Source organism: Paramacrobiotus metropolitanus, unplaced genomic scaffold (assembly GCF_019649055.1).
Source record: "Paramacrobiotus metropolitanus isolate TYO unplaced genomic scaffold, Prichtersi_v1.0 Parri_scaffold0000006, whole genome shotgun sequence".
In the NCBI taxonomy this organism is placed as follows: domain Eukaryota; kingdom Metazoa; phylum Tardigrada; class Eutardigrada; order Parachela; family Macrobiotidae; genus Paramacrobiotus; species Paramacrobiotus metropolitanus.
The window spans coordinates 545,333-562,723 of NW_026570226.1; the positions used below are offsets into that span (position 1 = coordinate 545,333).

The 17,391-nt window shown below is 40.9% G+C and overlaps 2 protein-coding genes across 3 annotated transcripts; one reads left to right on the plus strand and one right to left on the minus strand.

Annotated features, from left to right (window-relative positions):
• The first annotated feature begins 1,800 nt into the window (after positions 1-1,800).
• On the plus strand, positions 1,801-9,552 carry LOC129581745 (trace amine-associated receptor 7g-like). 2 transcript variants are annotated; one of them, XM_055472964.1, is made up of 8 exons: positions 1,801-1,887; positions 2,110-2,200; positions 2,306-2,363; positions 2,639-2,930; positions 3,613-3,908; positions 5,266-5,610; positions 6,393-6,555; positions 8,462-9,552. In XM_055472964.1, the coding sequence occupies exons 1-8, from the start codon at positions 1,869-1,871 to the stop codon at positions 9,076-9,078; spliced, it is 1,881 nt and encodes a 626-aa protein (XP_055328939.1). In that variant the 5' UTR covers positions 1,801-1,868; the 3' UTR covers positions 9,079-9,552. The 2 variants fall into 2 exon arrangements, with proteins under 2 accessions (XP_055328939.1, XP_055328940.1); XM_055472965.1 differs by lacking the exons at positions 1,801-1,887; positions 2,110-2,200; positions 2,306-2,363 and adding an exon at positions 2,373-2,559.
• Positions 9,553-9,792: 240 nt separating this feature from the next.
• Positions 9,793-17,072, minus strand: LOC129581611 (uncharacterized). The gene is given in 6 exon segments (XM_055472800.1): positions 9,793-10,818; positions 11,407-12,878; positions 12,880-12,986; positions 14,569-14,601; positions 14,942-15,442; positions 16,679-17,072. Coding segments are annotated over 6 exon segments (3,090 nt in total). The 5' UTR covers positions 16,920-17,072; the 3' UTR covers positions 9,793-10,082.
• Positions 17,073-17,391: the final 319 nt, after the last annotated feature.

Below are 17,391 nucleotides of genomic sequence, written 5' to 3' on the forward strand. Positions count from 1 at the left end.
TCGGCTTTTCTCGGAAGCTCTTCTCCGGTGCTCTGGTGACTTATAACTACAGTAGTACCTCAGTTTTTATTGAATTTCTATAATTCCAGGATGCCGTATATATATATGCTGTATTGTTATTAACAGCCACGAGTTTTTCGGCTAGTTAATGATTTGGCTGCATCGTCGTAATCGTATACGTAGCGGTACTTACAGTACATAATAATAATTATTAATAAAGTATGAGCTTGAGGAGCTTTCAATTCGAAAAGCGCTGTTTTACTGCATGTTCCGCAAAGTTCACTGCAAGCAGTTGAACCAAATTAAGGTACAGTACTACAATGATTTCGGTGAACTGTCCGCAGGAACTACGAAGTTTGGAGAAGAAAAATGTTGCTGCAATACAATAAGCATGCGACTGGCGACATTGACTGCTGTATTTTGAATTAATATACATACACTGCAAAAATCCTGTCGTTTCCAAATTTAATTGCAAGAGCATATAATATACCTAAAGACTACCTGGCGCAACTCGCTGAACTGGAAAGGTCATCAGATAAGTGCTTCTGCAGGAGCGGAACTTTTGGCCCATATGATTTATACACGCATAATACACGGTATATTGTACCAGACTGTAAGAAGCATTTCTTAGTTTTTGGCAATTATTAGAGCATTTTGCGGTGCGATTATTCGGCAATGCGGTCTGGAATATAGTTTTATGTACACTATCCTACGCAAGCAGCTAATGGATGACTTATGCTAAGGAAGAACTTAATGTTGTCGTTTTAGCGGAAACCACCGCGATTGTCAAATAAACTGCTCTTGTAAATCAAAGTAAACTAACCATAATGTTTGATATCATTCCCTTGAATATTTTTCCCGAATCACTTAAACTTAAGTGTGTTTTCGTGTTAGTCACCAATCGGCGATACGTACTGATTCGGTCACGGCGTGTACGGAATATTGCATTGTGCAGATACACTACGTAGGGTTTTTGTCAAGTGCTAGTAGCACTGAAAATGATTAATGGTCTCGAACTGTTAATGCCTCTTTTTATGGCTTTTTCCGTGCTCGCACCTCGAAGCGACATGGTCGGCATCGTCAACAGCAGTAACAACGACATGGTTATGGAAATAAAGCACAAATTCTTAGGATAGAATTTTTGGCCTTGTAATTAGCAAAGTAATTATTATCAAGTTTTTCAGTGGAAGAGACGCACAAGATAAGCATAGTGCACCCATTTAACTTCTGTCTTGAAAATTTAGGTTGTGATAATGCAGTCAGAACCGTTATAGATTTGGTAGAATGACCCATTGGAGGACATGGCGTACTATTTTACAAGAGAGTATATAAATACTTTACAGTAGCTGCTGGACAGTTATTACATCACCGTATGCCCTTTCTTCCCTACTGTCTTAAACAGTAAGGGAACAATTATTTTTATATTGATTTATGATACTTCCGCTGTTTACTGACGATTATTATACGGTACAATTTCTTTGATCTCTCTGTGAGCTTTGTTTATGGCAGTAAACTTTATTAATATCTGTATGCTTGCAAACAGAAGCCGCGCGAGTAGTAATTGCGAATAATGATATTGTTACGCAACTTCTTCTGAATAAGTACACCGGAGCCTCGATCAAAAGCAGCGCATCACGTAATTTTCGGTCCCAGATTATTTTGCCCTTCCACCGGAAATAATTATTACCGGTGTTGACCAGAGCGCATCGTATGAAGATGCATTCAATTAAGCAGACGGAGGTGGTTATTCTTTACTGTTTGCGAATGCATCCTTCCCGTTGCGTAACTCTGTAAGAGGTACTATTGTCATCCAGTAGCTGAAATGAAGTTTTATTGCATAACGGGAAAACATATGCCCCATCGGCGGTATGTGTACATGTCTTGCCGGTCAGTATGAATACGAGTACTGCAAGTCGAGTACAACGAATACGGTTCCACATGATATATAATGCTTTTTTATCGTGATTCTCCATTTTATGTTATGGTCTTATCTTTATAAATCAAATTCACTGTATAGTCTGTATACATTAATGTACTCTGTTCTGTTACGCAGAATATTGTACAATTGTGATCTAGTTTGACATATGAAGGTCTTGAATGTTTTTTCAGGGTGTGAAGTCTTGCAATTAATTATTCAAATCAGAAGACACACCCGGCGCAAACGAAATGGATACCATCCTGAGAAGCGCGGCATAAGTTGGTAAGTATGTATGTACATCTACATATAACCCAAATATGCACCAATCATCGTGTTTACGCTCGCCACAAAGTTGTAATGCAACTTCGTTTCCTGAAAACGTTAAAGGCAGTACTGCCGAAGGAGAAGTGCGTCGTTATCGTCGTCAGATGAGAATTCCCTTTGTGTAAGCATTTTATGGACCACTGTCGCCGGCAACGTATACGATTTGAAACAGCGTAGTCGACGGTTATGTAGTACGAAGTGTAGGCGTCTGATTGGTCGACATTAAACTTTTTTATATCAAAGCCATGATTCCTGCTACTCTTGCACCATTTTCCCAAATCGTACAATTCTTTATCTTTCTTAAAAGCAACGACGGCGTACGTTTTGTCCTTCGCATGGCTTTGCTATACGGTGTGAACAGTAGTATATGTAATATTAATCTGTTTCGAATTTCAGGCACTGGAAAGTAATTTTTCACGTGTGCAATCTTCGGAAACAATCAGCGTGCTCCGCAGAAATTATCACAATATGGTCGCCAATATGTCACACAGTCCAGCTAATCAGCACGATGAATTATTCTATCTGCATCCTCCAATAAATTACGTGCTGGCGGCCTTCTTCGGATTCTTGATTGTGTTCAGTGTCACCGGAAATCTCCTGGTCCTGATGATCATAATGCGATTCAGAAGGATGAGGACACGAACAAATATGCTTCTTGCCAATTTAAGCGCAATTGATCTGTTGACAGGTATGTACTGATCTAGTGAATGTCCACTTACCTTACAAGACAGCGTAATTCTACTCTAGGTACTGTACTTGTAGTCCCGACTGCTATAACATTCTAAGTAACAATTAAAAACCACAAATTGTAAGTATACGAAAAGCGGAAAGATTATGCTAACGTAAATTGTTGTTTATGCATATGAAACAGAAGCAGAGGAAAACGTCAAAGTTTGACCACTGAAAGCGTACACGTCATTTAGCTAATTTTTATTTTTAAGTTCAGTAAAGTTCTGTCTATAGGCAAACGTGGTGAAATATTACATACAATTACAGTTGTACCGTTAATTACGAAAACGGTTTTAAAGGATCCGGTTTGCAGCAATGATATCGCGTGCTTGGGGTTATGTTATTTAAACTGTTTTAAATATACTAAGATCTTCTTAGTCTTCATTACATTGTTCCCAAGATTTGGCTGGGAACGTAAAGGTTTGATAGTTTCCGCTTACACCTTGGCTCTTGTTATACGCACCATATTATATAGTACTCGATCTGGGCAGTTTGCGGGATATTAAAGTACGACATTGTGTTATGGTAATTACCGGCACCACATCCAGGTTAAACTCATTAGTTAATTTTTAAGACAGTTTTGTGCGCAATCATTTTTTGCAGGCATCTTTAATTAAAAATTATACATGTGCCCTTCACAGGCCTCCTTACGATGCCCTTTTCCATGATAACAGCCATAAATGGAGGATGGAAACTTGGTGAAACGGCTTGTCAGATCAACGGCTTTTTGAATGCTCTTTTTATCAGCGCGTCCATTCATACGCTTATGTACATAAGTATCCATAAATATTTCTCCATTAAAAACGTGTTTCATGCCATACTAACCGCCCGGCACATCTGGCTGATGATGGGAGCGACATGGATTTGGGGAATTCTCTTTGCAATGGGACTTGTTGCTGGTTGGACGTCAATTGAGTACAAAATCGGGACAACACAGGTAAACACGTGTGTCAATCATTGTCGAGCACGACGGTCAGCAAGTATTTATTCCATCATACATATCCGGTGTGGAGTATTTTCAACCGCACGCGTCGCCCGCAGGCAAAAGTAAATTGTGGATCGTAGTAATAAAATGATGCAGTTCCGTATTTTGAATTGCGAATTCGCCATGTGACAAGATTCATTTACCAAAACATTAACTTTGAAATATGGTAACTCAATACTGCAAGAGTGGTTGTATAATAATGATTAATTTTCGAATTGTGTTACAGTACATAATCAATTCTACACAGTAACGATAAATAATGAAATTCTTCTAACAGATTAGCTTTAATGTTAAATGCAATAAATATTAATTTTAATAAACTTAAAATATAAATTTCAGGCCGAAAAGTGCCATGGAATCCTAAGCGCTCAATATGCATATGCAAACAGCCATCTTAATTAAACCAGCGACTTTTATGGCTGTTATGAAGTGTAAAAGCATGATTTATTTTTGTATTGTTTTCGTAGTTTACAGCTGTGAATAGCTGGTAATTAGATTTAAGAAATTCGCATTCCAAAAATTTTCGTATAGAAAACAATTTATCTGTTAACAGTAATAACACGATCTAGCGCATTGTCACACATGCGCTTGTAATCCGAGCGAAATGTCAGAAATGATTAGTAATAAACATCCTAATTACACTCTTTTGCACTTTGTGGTTTCGTCACGTTAAGCGTGTCAATGCATTGAGAGAAAGCAATGTGTCCATCAGGCTCTGCACAGTCGGCGAAACACCAGCTGCAAGTTTTGTTTGTAATCCGCTAAAAACACCTACATTGCGAGATCAGTGGATTTGACACGTTGTGCTTGTAAAACGTACGGGCACAATCAAAATTGATGTCCTTAGGCCAATACTTTGTAATTTTCCAGCTAGTACTGTGTGACTGGGAAAACGAACACACATAGTAAAGTTTTTCTATGGCAGATATGGTTTGTCATTTTTTACAACGAATTTGCGTCATCCTCTGTAACGACAGGGTGAATCTTGCTTGAGAATCTTTAAAATTCGTCGATTTGTTTTTGGTAGCTGTTTTTCTCGGAAAAAAATTCAAAGTGTATTTACATTTCGGTCTGGATTATCAACATTGCTCACATTCTGACGTTCTACATTTCGATATCACCCACTGGAGAGCCATAAATATAGTTCACCCCAACATCAGAAACGTCACACATGAACAGTGAATAACCCAACCGGGACAATTAAAAGAAAGCTGAACTTACCAGTAGCTGTACATTATTTCGATCACTTAAACATAATTAATGATGATAATTTTTGGCACAAACGTTGATACTTTATTATTGGTTGCAGTGTGGCCCGAAAGTGCCGGATCGTAATAATGTCCGCGAAAGCAGCCACTCAATCTTCACCTCAGTATCAAATTTTGTTATTCCAATGATAGTGATACTGTTTTGCTATGTGTCGATCTTTCGCACCTTCCGCCGTCATATCGACAACCTAAACAAGGAAGACCAAAAAGTGGACAACGTCGCGTCCGCACAACAACGTGCTGTGCTGCAGCAGAAGAAAATTGCAATTACACTGATTATTGTTTTGGTTGGATTCTTCATCTGCGTGGCACCTTACGTTACTTATTCTTCCGCTATCGCTTTTGCCAAAGACAAGCTAACTATACCAAAAATTTTTAATCCCATGGTGAGTTAATTAGTCAACCAAATCGTTTTACCAATTTTACGAGTGGTTTGTTTAAAATATGTGGAGTAGTACTATGCGTACTTATATATTATATTGTATAAGCAATTTAGCTGCGTACAAAAGTACGAATACTTCACGCTTAATATACGTTCCTTAAAACAGGACTATCGTAAATAATATAATTCTCATGCAGTAGACGTTATAATTTAGTAGTTTATGTGGTATGTCATACTCAAAATATATCGGTATATGACGTATAAAATGGATCGATTATGGAGCTTGAAATTATCATTTTTAAGTAAACATGTTAGGATACAGAAAATTTTTGTGCAAATCCAGCGAGACACTTTGAGCATTAGACTTGGTATCCGTTTCTTGTTATTAGTATACGTCTGCAGTAAACTGAAATAATTTCTGAAAGAGGTCATCTCATGTTTGTTTTTCATAATCAGCCCATAGTAAATGATTTGAAAAACAAACCAAGAGCCATATCCGCAGCCAAAGCCAGCTAATAAGCCGGCTCTATCCCGCTGCGAGGCATGTAAAGTGAGCGAGGTCACTCCACGTTCCAAGTGAGCAGAGATTGAGTTTGGCTACGGATGAGCTCATAATCAGGACATGAGAAGGGCATTGCTCGGCTCAAAAAAGGATCTCATGTACTTCATTGTTGCTTTTTTCTTATGGGATCGGGGGAGTCTGATAGCTCAGATAATCCATCTTATTTGTCCTTAAACGATGAGTGACGATTAAGTTCTAATTGAACATGTCCACATTCTTTTCAGGCGTACATTTGCATGTACTTCGCCAGCTGTATTAACCCGGTTATCTACGCCCTGCGATCCCAGGCCTTCCGGACAGGCTATAAGAACTTTTTCCGCTTATGTTGCCGACCTCAGAAGAAGCGACCGTTGCAGCGTGCCGTGCCGGCACTCCATGAATCACCAGGTATGCACATATAACTACAAAAAAGGGAACCTGTAGATTTGCTTTCAAATGGGTTTTCAATGGTTTTGCTTAAGTACGCAAATACTTGTAAGTTGTACGAAGCAAAATGTCGCAATGATTGACGTGCAAGCAGTTAAAAGATGGGAAGAAGTACCTGTAATGTCGTCCAAATTTTTCGTTTTTCTAATCAAAACGACGCAAACTCAGCGAAATTAGCCTTTAGCAGTTTTTGAATTTACTTGACCGGAAGTTAACAGCTCATGGTGTGCACATCTGCGCGATTATTTTAAAAAAGATTTTCTCAAAGGTCAATTAAGTAATAAGATTAAATTTTCTTACCGTGACTATTCCCTGACTAGGACTTAGTCTTTATTACCCTGACTATTCAAAAAAACGTGTCTTGTCAGACAGTTATAGCCAACATACATAGAAGTATGCTACCACTGCATCATTTTTACGGATCAGATACAATAATTTTAATGGTAATTCATATCGAAAGCCAATGACTCAAATGTCGTCAGCATGTGCGAGTAAAAATTAGCTGGTAGGAGGACATCTAAGCTGTCAGTGTTTTAGAAACACCCGATTTATAATATCCAATGAACTGGCGCTTAATCCCAGCTGACGTTTGACTGGGATACTGGCCTAGATTTTGGCGCGAAAAATGAATAAATCGTTTGTCACATCGCACATTTGCGTTATTTAAACAGTCACTGATCCGATGACAGCTAGACAGCTGCTATGTCAAGATGTAAATAATATTCCGTATCGTAAAATTCCTTGGTTTCACTGTTTTTACGATAGCACAACATGCAAAACAAGTAAATAAAACATTTGATTGGATGGACTCGTGGTTGTTTTATGTGGTGAGACGCGTCTCTGTTTACTTATTTGCCACCACATAAACGAGACGTATTCCCACGACCTTCGCGGAAGCACATTTCATTTTTTTCACGAAAGAATATATTATTGTGTAGTTAAACTTGAAAACAGTTCCAAGATGTGGTGAGGAATGACAAGTTTTATGCTCACTACTTGCGGACTCGTAATCTGGAGCCTGGTGTTATCCGCATCGGCTTCCTTTCTTCAAATCATTAGTTGTGTGTTTTCTATAAAATATTTTTCATGTTTTCAATAATAATGTATGCTGTGCTACAGAATAAAATGAGTGTCGTTAGCTACTTTATCGTTTAAATCGACTCTGCTTTACATATAAATACAGAGCAGCCTTCGATTTTTATTGTCAATTTCCGCTTTAGGGGCTGTTTAAAATACTTATATACTGTACTGTGGCGATAAAAGGAAATTGATAGTTATATAAATTATTATAAATACTTGTGGGGAGTTTAATGGGAGAACTGCAGCCAGAGACTATAAAATTTCGTAGAAATGTACGTTAAATCGGTGCGGCATCTGCTTCACTTTACTTTACGCCTGCAGTGATTGATTTGAATTTGGCTGTGGCAGATCTAGAGAAGACCACATCCACAATAATTGTGTATGTGGAACTCCTCAATCCAAGGGCTTTAGTAAACTAGGTTACAAATCGATTGGCGCAATTGCAATTTGATGAAACGAATTCTTGTTTGTTTATGAACTTCATTAAATCATCTGCAATTCCAAGTACAAACGATCAAAGTGAGCATAGCCTGTCAGCCGGCACACCCTCTTACAGAAGTTAACAGATTCAAATTTGTTCCATTTTGACGATCATGCCGTGGTGTAGCTCATAGCGCATCCCACAGCTGCCGGCACAGAGCGCACTTGTCCCGTATATATCAGCCAGCATATTTATCGGTCATTAACTCTTCTTTCACGGAAACCGAATATCACACACAGAGACCTTGTACACAGACACATAACATTTATTTTTAAGTTCTAAGCTATCTTTTCACCCCCCTTCCAGACACCGGCAGCAAATCAAAGTCATCCACTTCCGGCTGGCGACGTTTCTCCATGGCGATCCATGATGCGTGGCACACTCTGGGTGGCAGTCGTGAGACATTGGCATCCAGCGTCCGTTCACGACAAGGCTCCATCTTCGCCAACGTCTCCATTCATCATCCCCATAAATATCACTTGGCCGGCGTTGCACATGATTTCCCACAAAAGCCCCATATGACCCTGACACGCAAGGCAAATAGCCTGGATGGCGGTTTGCCGGCTGCGGTGGCCGCCGCAATGGAGATCGATCAGCTTTTGCCTCCCATGGGGGTTGCGGGCGTCGATAGTGTATCACACCCGCGTCTCTTGGCCACTTACCGGCGCCAGAGTTCGACTATCCTCGAGGAACGCAGTAGCCAACTGGCTAATTGGACATCGGCGAAGAATCCGGATACCGACTCAGGGAAAGCGGAAAGCGATGGGGAAATACAGGATGGACATTATGAAATACTGCGACGTGGCGAGCGAGCGTACAGCCTGCATGGTAATAATGACACCCGTGCGCTGCGAATAAATCCAACCGTACCGCTAAGCGCCAGCAAATATACAACTCCTGCGCTACCGGTGGATTTTGTTTGATTAATTACCAACGATTTGTGGCTGTTGTTTGTTGCGAATTTGCAAAATTACAAATCTTGACAGCAGTTCGCTAACTGTACGAACACTGTACTGCATACGCTGTTTTGTAATAGTGCGAATAATCTTAATTATTAGTCTTAATTATTTTTGGTACTCCTAGTGATACCTCATACTGCTACTTCGTTGACAGACGAAGTTGCAGTTGTCCGCTTAAAATCTACTCTATTGTCCGCTTAATATCTACTTTATTGTAAAAATGTATGCGTCGCTGCACCTGTAGTTTGTAGTCGATATTTATGTGTCCTTTTTGTGTTAATTTTCATAGATAATTTTCGTGATCCAAGTTATAGCTAGTTCATGACTAGAGAATCAGATCTCCAAAGTGTTTTACGATTATTTTGTCGTTAATATTGTTGTTTCTGTGTTACAAACACTGTTCTTCTTTGTGCATTTCGTGTTATTAAATGTGCCATAGCGCAAGTAACAGAAATCTTAGTTTATTGCGGTCCCCTGGTATAATAATTTGTTGTCGACAAATTTACTGCATCGATTCAACCGTAAATTCACATAATTTGTGCAGTCTTGCGGTATATATAAAATTTCACTGCGTAATTATTTTATGCTCCGAGATAAAAGAAACGGGGTCCAGTCACGAAATAACTTATTCTTCGCTGGTATGACGACATCATGAGGTAAGGAATATTTCGTTCAAACTTTTACGAGTATTTTAATAGTTGGTTGGCTGAGGCTTTCTGAGCGGATTTACCTACTAATATATTCTCAACATGATAATTATGATGTTTGCTGTCAGAAATCGCCCACAAAAGGAAAATCAAATATATAATGTATGCTACAAAATTAGACAGTTTCTAAACTTAACGTAGACCTCGACTGCTTAACGATCTTCGAGTATGCAGTTTGTTACATCTAGACAAATTAAAACTGAACGGATCCGAAAATGCATTTGAAATGAGCAAAAAATTTTGGTTCTTGACTTGGCGCCATTACACTGTGCCGGCTATGGTGAACGGTTCGGCAGTGGTGGTAGTCTGTTCATCACGGACTCCAATCACAAGTACCCCGCTTTGTGTGGTCGCTGCTGCCGTAGAGGTCGTCGACGCGGACGCTTCTGATGTTTGCGAAATCGATGTGGTTTCTGGTGTGGACGAGACGGTTGTACTTGCCAATGTAGTTGCCTCGGTTGTAGCGGCTGTTGTCTGTGCTTCGGTTTGGTTTCCGGCGGTAAGATTCGCAGAAGGAAGTACGAGTATGTTCACTTCGATCTGAGCAGGAACGGGAATAACTGGGGCATCAGTGGATTTTGATTTGCTCTTTTTGCCCTTTCCCTTTTTCCCTTCTTTCTTTGTTTTGTCTTTTTTCTTTTCTTTATCTTCTTCTTCTTGGCTGTTTTCCACATCGTCCTCGTCATCATTTTCCCGTTTGCGACGCGCGGCTACACCGGATGATAAACCAGCCGTTGTAGTGTCGTTTATGAACGAGATGCTGGCAGTGAAGCCGGTGCTGGCAGACGTGGTAGTGTCAAAGGTCACACTGATCGAACCGTTCGTTGCGCTGCCAGCGTTGCTTGCTGACGAATTTGAATCATTCGATACGGATCCGACAAAAAGAGGTAGGCCTAATGATATCGCTCCCATAATTTGCAGACCGGAAAGAGTGGCGTTGCTTGCATCTTGGCTGGTGTTCCCAGAAGAAAGGCCCGTCAAATTCCATGTCGACGAGCTATTAAACAAAAAAATTTAATGGATTTTTCGTTGATCAAATTAAAAGTTACAGCATATAAAAGCAATGCAACTGAACAGTGCACCATTTTTGCCCTAAATTATTCGACCTACTAAACGAATGCAGATTTCCGTGAAAACATAAAGAAGTGTGTTTTTTATATACTTGTATATATACGCTCTACAGTCTACTGTAAGACGCATCCTACTCCACAGATATTGTACATCATACTGTACGGTACATCCATATATATAACCATATACATGCATCCATATAATATATAACCGACGTGGTCGACAATTGCCCTGTAAGTAGTAAGTACAGTACAAATATTATGTCCTTATTATCGTAAGACGTTGGTTTTTGCGTTTAAATTCAATTCAATATAGTACAGATAAACAATTTCAACAATTTACGATGTACCCCAGCAATGTAGCTCTGCGCACTCTGTGTCGACCTGCGTGGAATTACTGGTTATGTTCATGAATAGAATTATGCAGTATTTTTATGCTTCAAATTTAATAGCTTATAAAATTTCTCAAGCCTGCGCTAAGAACGGATCGAACACTTAAAATTCAGTGCACGTACCTGTTGCCCAGTCCAGCGAATATTACAGCTCCTGTCGTCGCATTCGCTGCGCTTTCCTCACCAGCGCCTGCAGCGCCCTTTTTCCCTTTTCCAGTTTCTTTTCCAGCCGCCCCCTTTTTACCGCCAGCTTTTTCTCCTTTCCCATCTTTTCCCTTTCCATCCTTTCCCTTTCCTTTACCATGTCCCTCGCCCTTTCCTTTGCCCTTTTCGCTGCCTTCCTCTTTCCCACCCGCTTCGTCATGATCATGTTCAGCCTCAGCATCTCCATCTTCATGCCCAGCCGCTCCATCCTCTTCACTGCCTTTCGCCGCTTTCTTCCCAGCTTTTTTCTTGGGCTCCGACTTAGCAACCTGCTTTTTGGTTTTCTTTCCATGCTGACCATCCTCTTCCGAGCCTTTGGCGGATTTCTTTGATTTCTTCGCTGCCGACTGATGCTCATGAGAACCGTGCTCTTCCTCTTCCTCGTCGGATCCATCATCCTTTTTAGCATTTTTCTTGTGACCTTGGGCCTTCCTTTTACCGCCATCCTCTTCATCACTTCCATCCTTTTTCTTGTCTTTGCTTTCCTCGCTGGAGCTACTGCTGTCTCCGCATCCACATTTGCTGTGGTGTTCGTGGTGATGATGATGGTGGACGTGGGCGTGGCCAATGTCATCCTTTTGCGCTTTCTTCAAGGAGTTCGAGTGGTGCTTGTGATGCCGGTGCCCATGGCCAGCTTCATCGCCGTGATCGTGTTCATTTCCTTCTTCCTCCTCCTCCTCGTGATCGTGATTATGGCCGTGGCTTTTTCCTTTTTTATCAGACTTTTTATGCTTGACCGGCGCTTTTCGAGCGGATTTCGACGCTGGTTCTTCCGGCTCCTCCTCCTCTTCTTCTTTGTGAACAGCAGGCTCGGATTTCGCTTTACGCTGAGCTGATTTTTTTGGTTTCGCTGGTTCCTCTTCAGCTGCGGTATTTTCGTCTTCTTCCTCCATATCAGGCTCCGAAGTGCGCTTGCTCGATTTAGCCTTGGCTGGTTTACTACCGTGTTCTTCCTCTTCCTCTGCAGCCGGTTCAGCCGCTTTTTTACTCTTTTTCGCACCGGAGTTTTTACCTCCTGTCTGGTCTTCCTGATCTGCATCAGCTGCTTGTTTTCCTTTTGACGTCTTTTTCGATTGCGCAGGAGCTTCTTCCTCTTCTTCCGCGGCGGCGGCGGCGGGTGCTTTTGAGCCGGACTTTTTGGCAGACTTTTTAGCCGGTTTAGCGGGTGCTTCCTCCTCTTCCGCTGCCGCTTCGTCTTCGACCACTGGCTCTGATTTCGCTTTTTTGGAACTTGCACTGGATTTTCCAGTGGATGATTTTTTAGCCGCGGCGGCAGTCTTTTTCTTTGGTTTAACCACGACGGGTTCTTCCTCTTCTTCCGCTGCCGGTTCCTCTTCTTCCACGGGTTCGGCTTTCTTCGATGCCTTGGAACTTTTCTTGGACTGTGACGCGGATTTTTTAGCTGGTTTCTTTTCGACAACCGGTTCTTCTTCTTCCTCCGGCTCCTTCCCCTTCTTCTTCGTTCACCGCTCGTCTCACGCGAAGATGAGATTCATAACCTGTGTGTGATTAAATTACAGCATCTCATATTTTTTTACGGCGTACGATAATTTCCGCTAAAGCAGTTTTAACACAGCCACAAAACCCGTGGCCTAACGACGCAAGAACGACGTGAGTGACAAACGGCAATTAAAAGCAACATTATTAACAAAACAACGTCATTATTAATATTTTTTATCATGAAGTGCAAGCAGCAGCTGTTGCGCAGTTGTGCAGCGTTACTATGCTTCTTATATTTGCTATTATTTTTGCATTTGGGCGGCAAGAACTTCTCTTAATTTACTACTTCCAAGTATTGCATTTACTGTTACGTACCTATATTCATTACATAGGTGTTGCTACTATGCTTTGATTCATGGCCGAAAACTTTCCGATGTACTAAATTAGCACAAAACATTCTTTACAATATGGAAGAACGTCTATGCATTTTTATTGTCAAATTTTTAGATGTATAGCTGTTTTAGATGTTTTTAGATGTGGCTTTTGCAGCACGAAAGGTTAACGTACGTAGTAGTTATTATTGATTGTTAAATAAATATTGTGCGCAAAGGTGATAAACAGGGCATTAGTATTAGATTTCCTTACAGCTGCGAAAACATAGCGGTTATAAAGCTTTAATAGCTTTTATAAAAATGCTCAAAACTCAAAAACTGTAAAAAAGGTAAGCAAGCATCAGGGCTTTTCATTTTTCAGGTGTGGGTGGCTCTTGTGTATTGCTTAACGCGAGACACAGGTCACTGGACATTGTACCTTCTAACGTTAGCGGAAATGGACTTTCAGTAGCTCGTGAGACCTACACGTTGCGCGAGGGTTACGGTCCCTCAAAGCGGCAAATTGCTGTGCTTTGCAGTTATTACCTATATCTGCAGTTTCCTGGTTAACTAACGTAACTGCAAAATTGATGGCCTTCTTACATGGTCGTATGTACTCGTATAACCGGTCATACCGTAGAAAGAAAATTTGTACTATATAAGTAGATCAGCCATGGTAATACTTAATCACAGACTCTTTTTTACAGAGACATATACAGGGTATGCCTGGTTTTTTGAAATATCTTATTTAAATTTTAAACTGTATAATTTTGCTCCTGGTTTCCATCTAATTCACCCTTAAACGAGACCCTGCGCTTCTTCAAAACACGAAAGAAATGGTAATTGCACTTGCTGCTGGCTAGAGCTGAACGTACTTCAGTACTACAGTAATAATTAACGACAGTTTTGTGCTAATGTTAGCGGCAACAGCGAACAGGTACTTGTACTGCAACACACCCCGCACAAACCGACACGATTTTCATCTCTGATCACTCGGAACCATTCTGCTCGCACACCACAAAAGGCCAGACATAATATATGTAAATAGCCAATGGACCGACAAGAACGCACAAACATTAAAAAATATATAGGACAAATTCATCATCCGCGGAACACGCATATGCATCAGCAAACAAACATGGTTGTTAATGTTAACACAGTACTGCCATGGATTTAGAAACGAGATCCTGGACACACAGCAACATTTTCATGACTCACATAGATCGAGCATAGTGGACGGTTTCTCTCACAGAAAAAATTGATTAATTACCATCAAACTCCGCCTCTTCCTGGTCAGCCATTTCTGCAAATAAGAAGAAAACTCTGTCAATTGTTGTCAGCCGTAACAACCTTTACATATGCCGCAAACCTCCCATGCAAACGACCTTATTCGTCCGCTACTTCTTTTTCGGGTTATGGATGTAACGAATTTTATAAAACGAACTTTTTTGATTTTGAATTTTTTATTGTCTTTTAACTGATTTGTTACTGAAGGTTCATTGCAGCGAAACCTTACGCCTTATGCTGCATGTAGTTTTGATGAGCAGTTTAACAATAACTGCAAATTACGAAGCCTAACAGGCTTATCAAAACTCCAACGCAATTCATCTGTTACAAAAAATTACACTTTTCATTTGGCCTACCAGAAGTTTCCCGACGCTGCCGGAACTGCTGGAAGTTGGGGTTTTGCTGTTGGAAATTACCCTGCATTCCCATTCCCTGTCCGTGACCGCGTCTTCCACCTTGCCCTTGCTGCTGCTGCATCTGTTGCATTTGCTGCAGGAGCTCCGGAGGGGGCTTGAAGAAACGTTCGGGCAATTTGTAATCGGTTTCCTTAACCTTGATGGTACCATTATATGCCGCTACGTAGATCTGTCCATCACCACCCTGAATGGCCATCTCAAAGATCACCGGGATGGATTCCTGATTGCCCCAGGCGGCTAAGAGGGGAACGGCGGTCAACGCCACATGCTGTCCCACGCCGCCTTGGGCGATGATGGTATCCAGCGACTGCGGAGCAATGCAACTGACCACTTTCAAATTACCCGTGGTCTGCCACTGCACTACGGGGAAAGGAAGGCCGGCACGGAGAGCGAAGGCCTGCACTTGGCCGACGTCCTGAGGAGTATTGAATGAGATAATCACTACAAACAACCAACCAGTTAATTTTGTGCTGAGTTCGTCTCGAATAACTGCCAATGGATTACAATTCTGAATTTTCTAAATAGAAGGTATTATGAACGTAATTCTACAAAGCCCGGCCTAAGCAAACATGTGCCTTTCTCTCAAAGTGCTTGGATAGACATACACAAAAATTTAGTCAAGAATTTGCTGCAAACAAGCGCTTTTACGTAACTATTTAGGTGATATATATCACGAATAGGTAAACAATTTTGTGTGGCTTTTCATCGTTTATATAATACGTATAACTAATTTGCAAATACCAGGCGTCGTATTGTGTGCATAGAGGAAAATCGATTGAACAGGTGAATCATTGCGATGACTAAAGCGAAAACTGGCCATGACTGTACCATGTACATTTTTTACGGTATTCACATTAGCGCATGACGACGAGAAACAGAAAAAACATTACGGCTTTTTTTCACGAGATGATTTATGATTTCGAAAGCTATTCCAATGCAAAACATGCAAATAGAATAGATAAGCAATTTAATATCTATACACAAAATCACCGGGTTTTGCCAATTTTTTGAAACCCGTATTCTATGTATTACCGGCTACTATGCCTTCTGTAGCGGAGTTTGGTAATGAGTGTGTGCTGTGTTCGGCCAGGTTTAATCCCATGCTGTGTATGCAAAACACAACAGGTTTATGGGTTACCTGCTACCGAGATGAAACTATAAACTATAAACTACTGAAAAGGCTTGTACCATGCAGATGACACCGCTAATTTCATAAAAATAACAGAGAACTTGATCAGTACACAGATAAAACACTTAAAAACATCCGCTACTTCATGTCTACAAGATTTTTCTCAGTGATTGGTTCTAATGTTTTGATCAGATCTTCCAGATAACCCAAATCTGGCGACTGAAATTTTTCCCGGAAATACAACCGTCGAAACGTACTGAACCAGACGCATCTTCCGCTATATCTCGCATCACGAACTGGTTTATAAAAATGACTTATTAAAAATACTGAAGACAGAAATGCAGTGCAACTAACTTATTAGGCAAATATAGATTAAAATTCAACCACCGGTTGACAATCAAGCGTTAGATGTTCAAAATGCACCGACGCGGTATGTTTTCGGTTTAGTTGTTTACGTCTGTGTTAGAGCAGTTAATTAAATCATCCTTCTCCCTTCCGGCAGAAAGAAAAGTTGACACCTAATAGACATACGACGAAATTGCACTTACTGTCGACAGGAGCCCCCTTGAAGGTCGTTTTGTAGTCAACGGCATCTGACCTTTGTTTGGCCAACACGGTGAAGTTATACGGATTGGCTCCCTTGGCCAGTTCGCCATCCCCGAACGGTTTCTCGCATTCCTTCGGTGGTCCAGAATCCTGACCACTGAGATTATTGCCCCCTTGAGTATTCTGCGTTGGAGCCGAGAAGATCGGTACGATGAGTGCAAGGAGAACCAGGATCCGGGCCATGGTAAACCGTCTGATGTACAATATAGACTCTTAGCAATTTAATGTGAGAAATGGATTGTGGCAGTAACAACTATCAAATGAAACCGGATAAGGAGATTCAAGAAGATTTATGAGCAAAATAATTTCAGACGGTGTTAACGCGACCACGCTGGCGCATTATATTAGGCCGCGACCGTCGGAAGCGGTCAAAGACTCAGCGTGTTGTATCAGGTAGACCCGCCCAGAACGAACTGGGATTCGTGCCAGACAGTGATCACCAGTATGACACATCGTACAAGTTTTTTTGCTGTTTACCTTCCATTCTTGTTTGCTCTTGGAAATTTTTCTGATCAGTTCGCCAATGCAGTACGGCCGTGCGGTTTGGTTCATGTACTTATTTTTTTACGATTAATTGAAGTACGAGTACATGTAATGCAATGTCAATGAATCTGGTAATGTGATGCATCATCACACACAATAATTTTATTTAAAT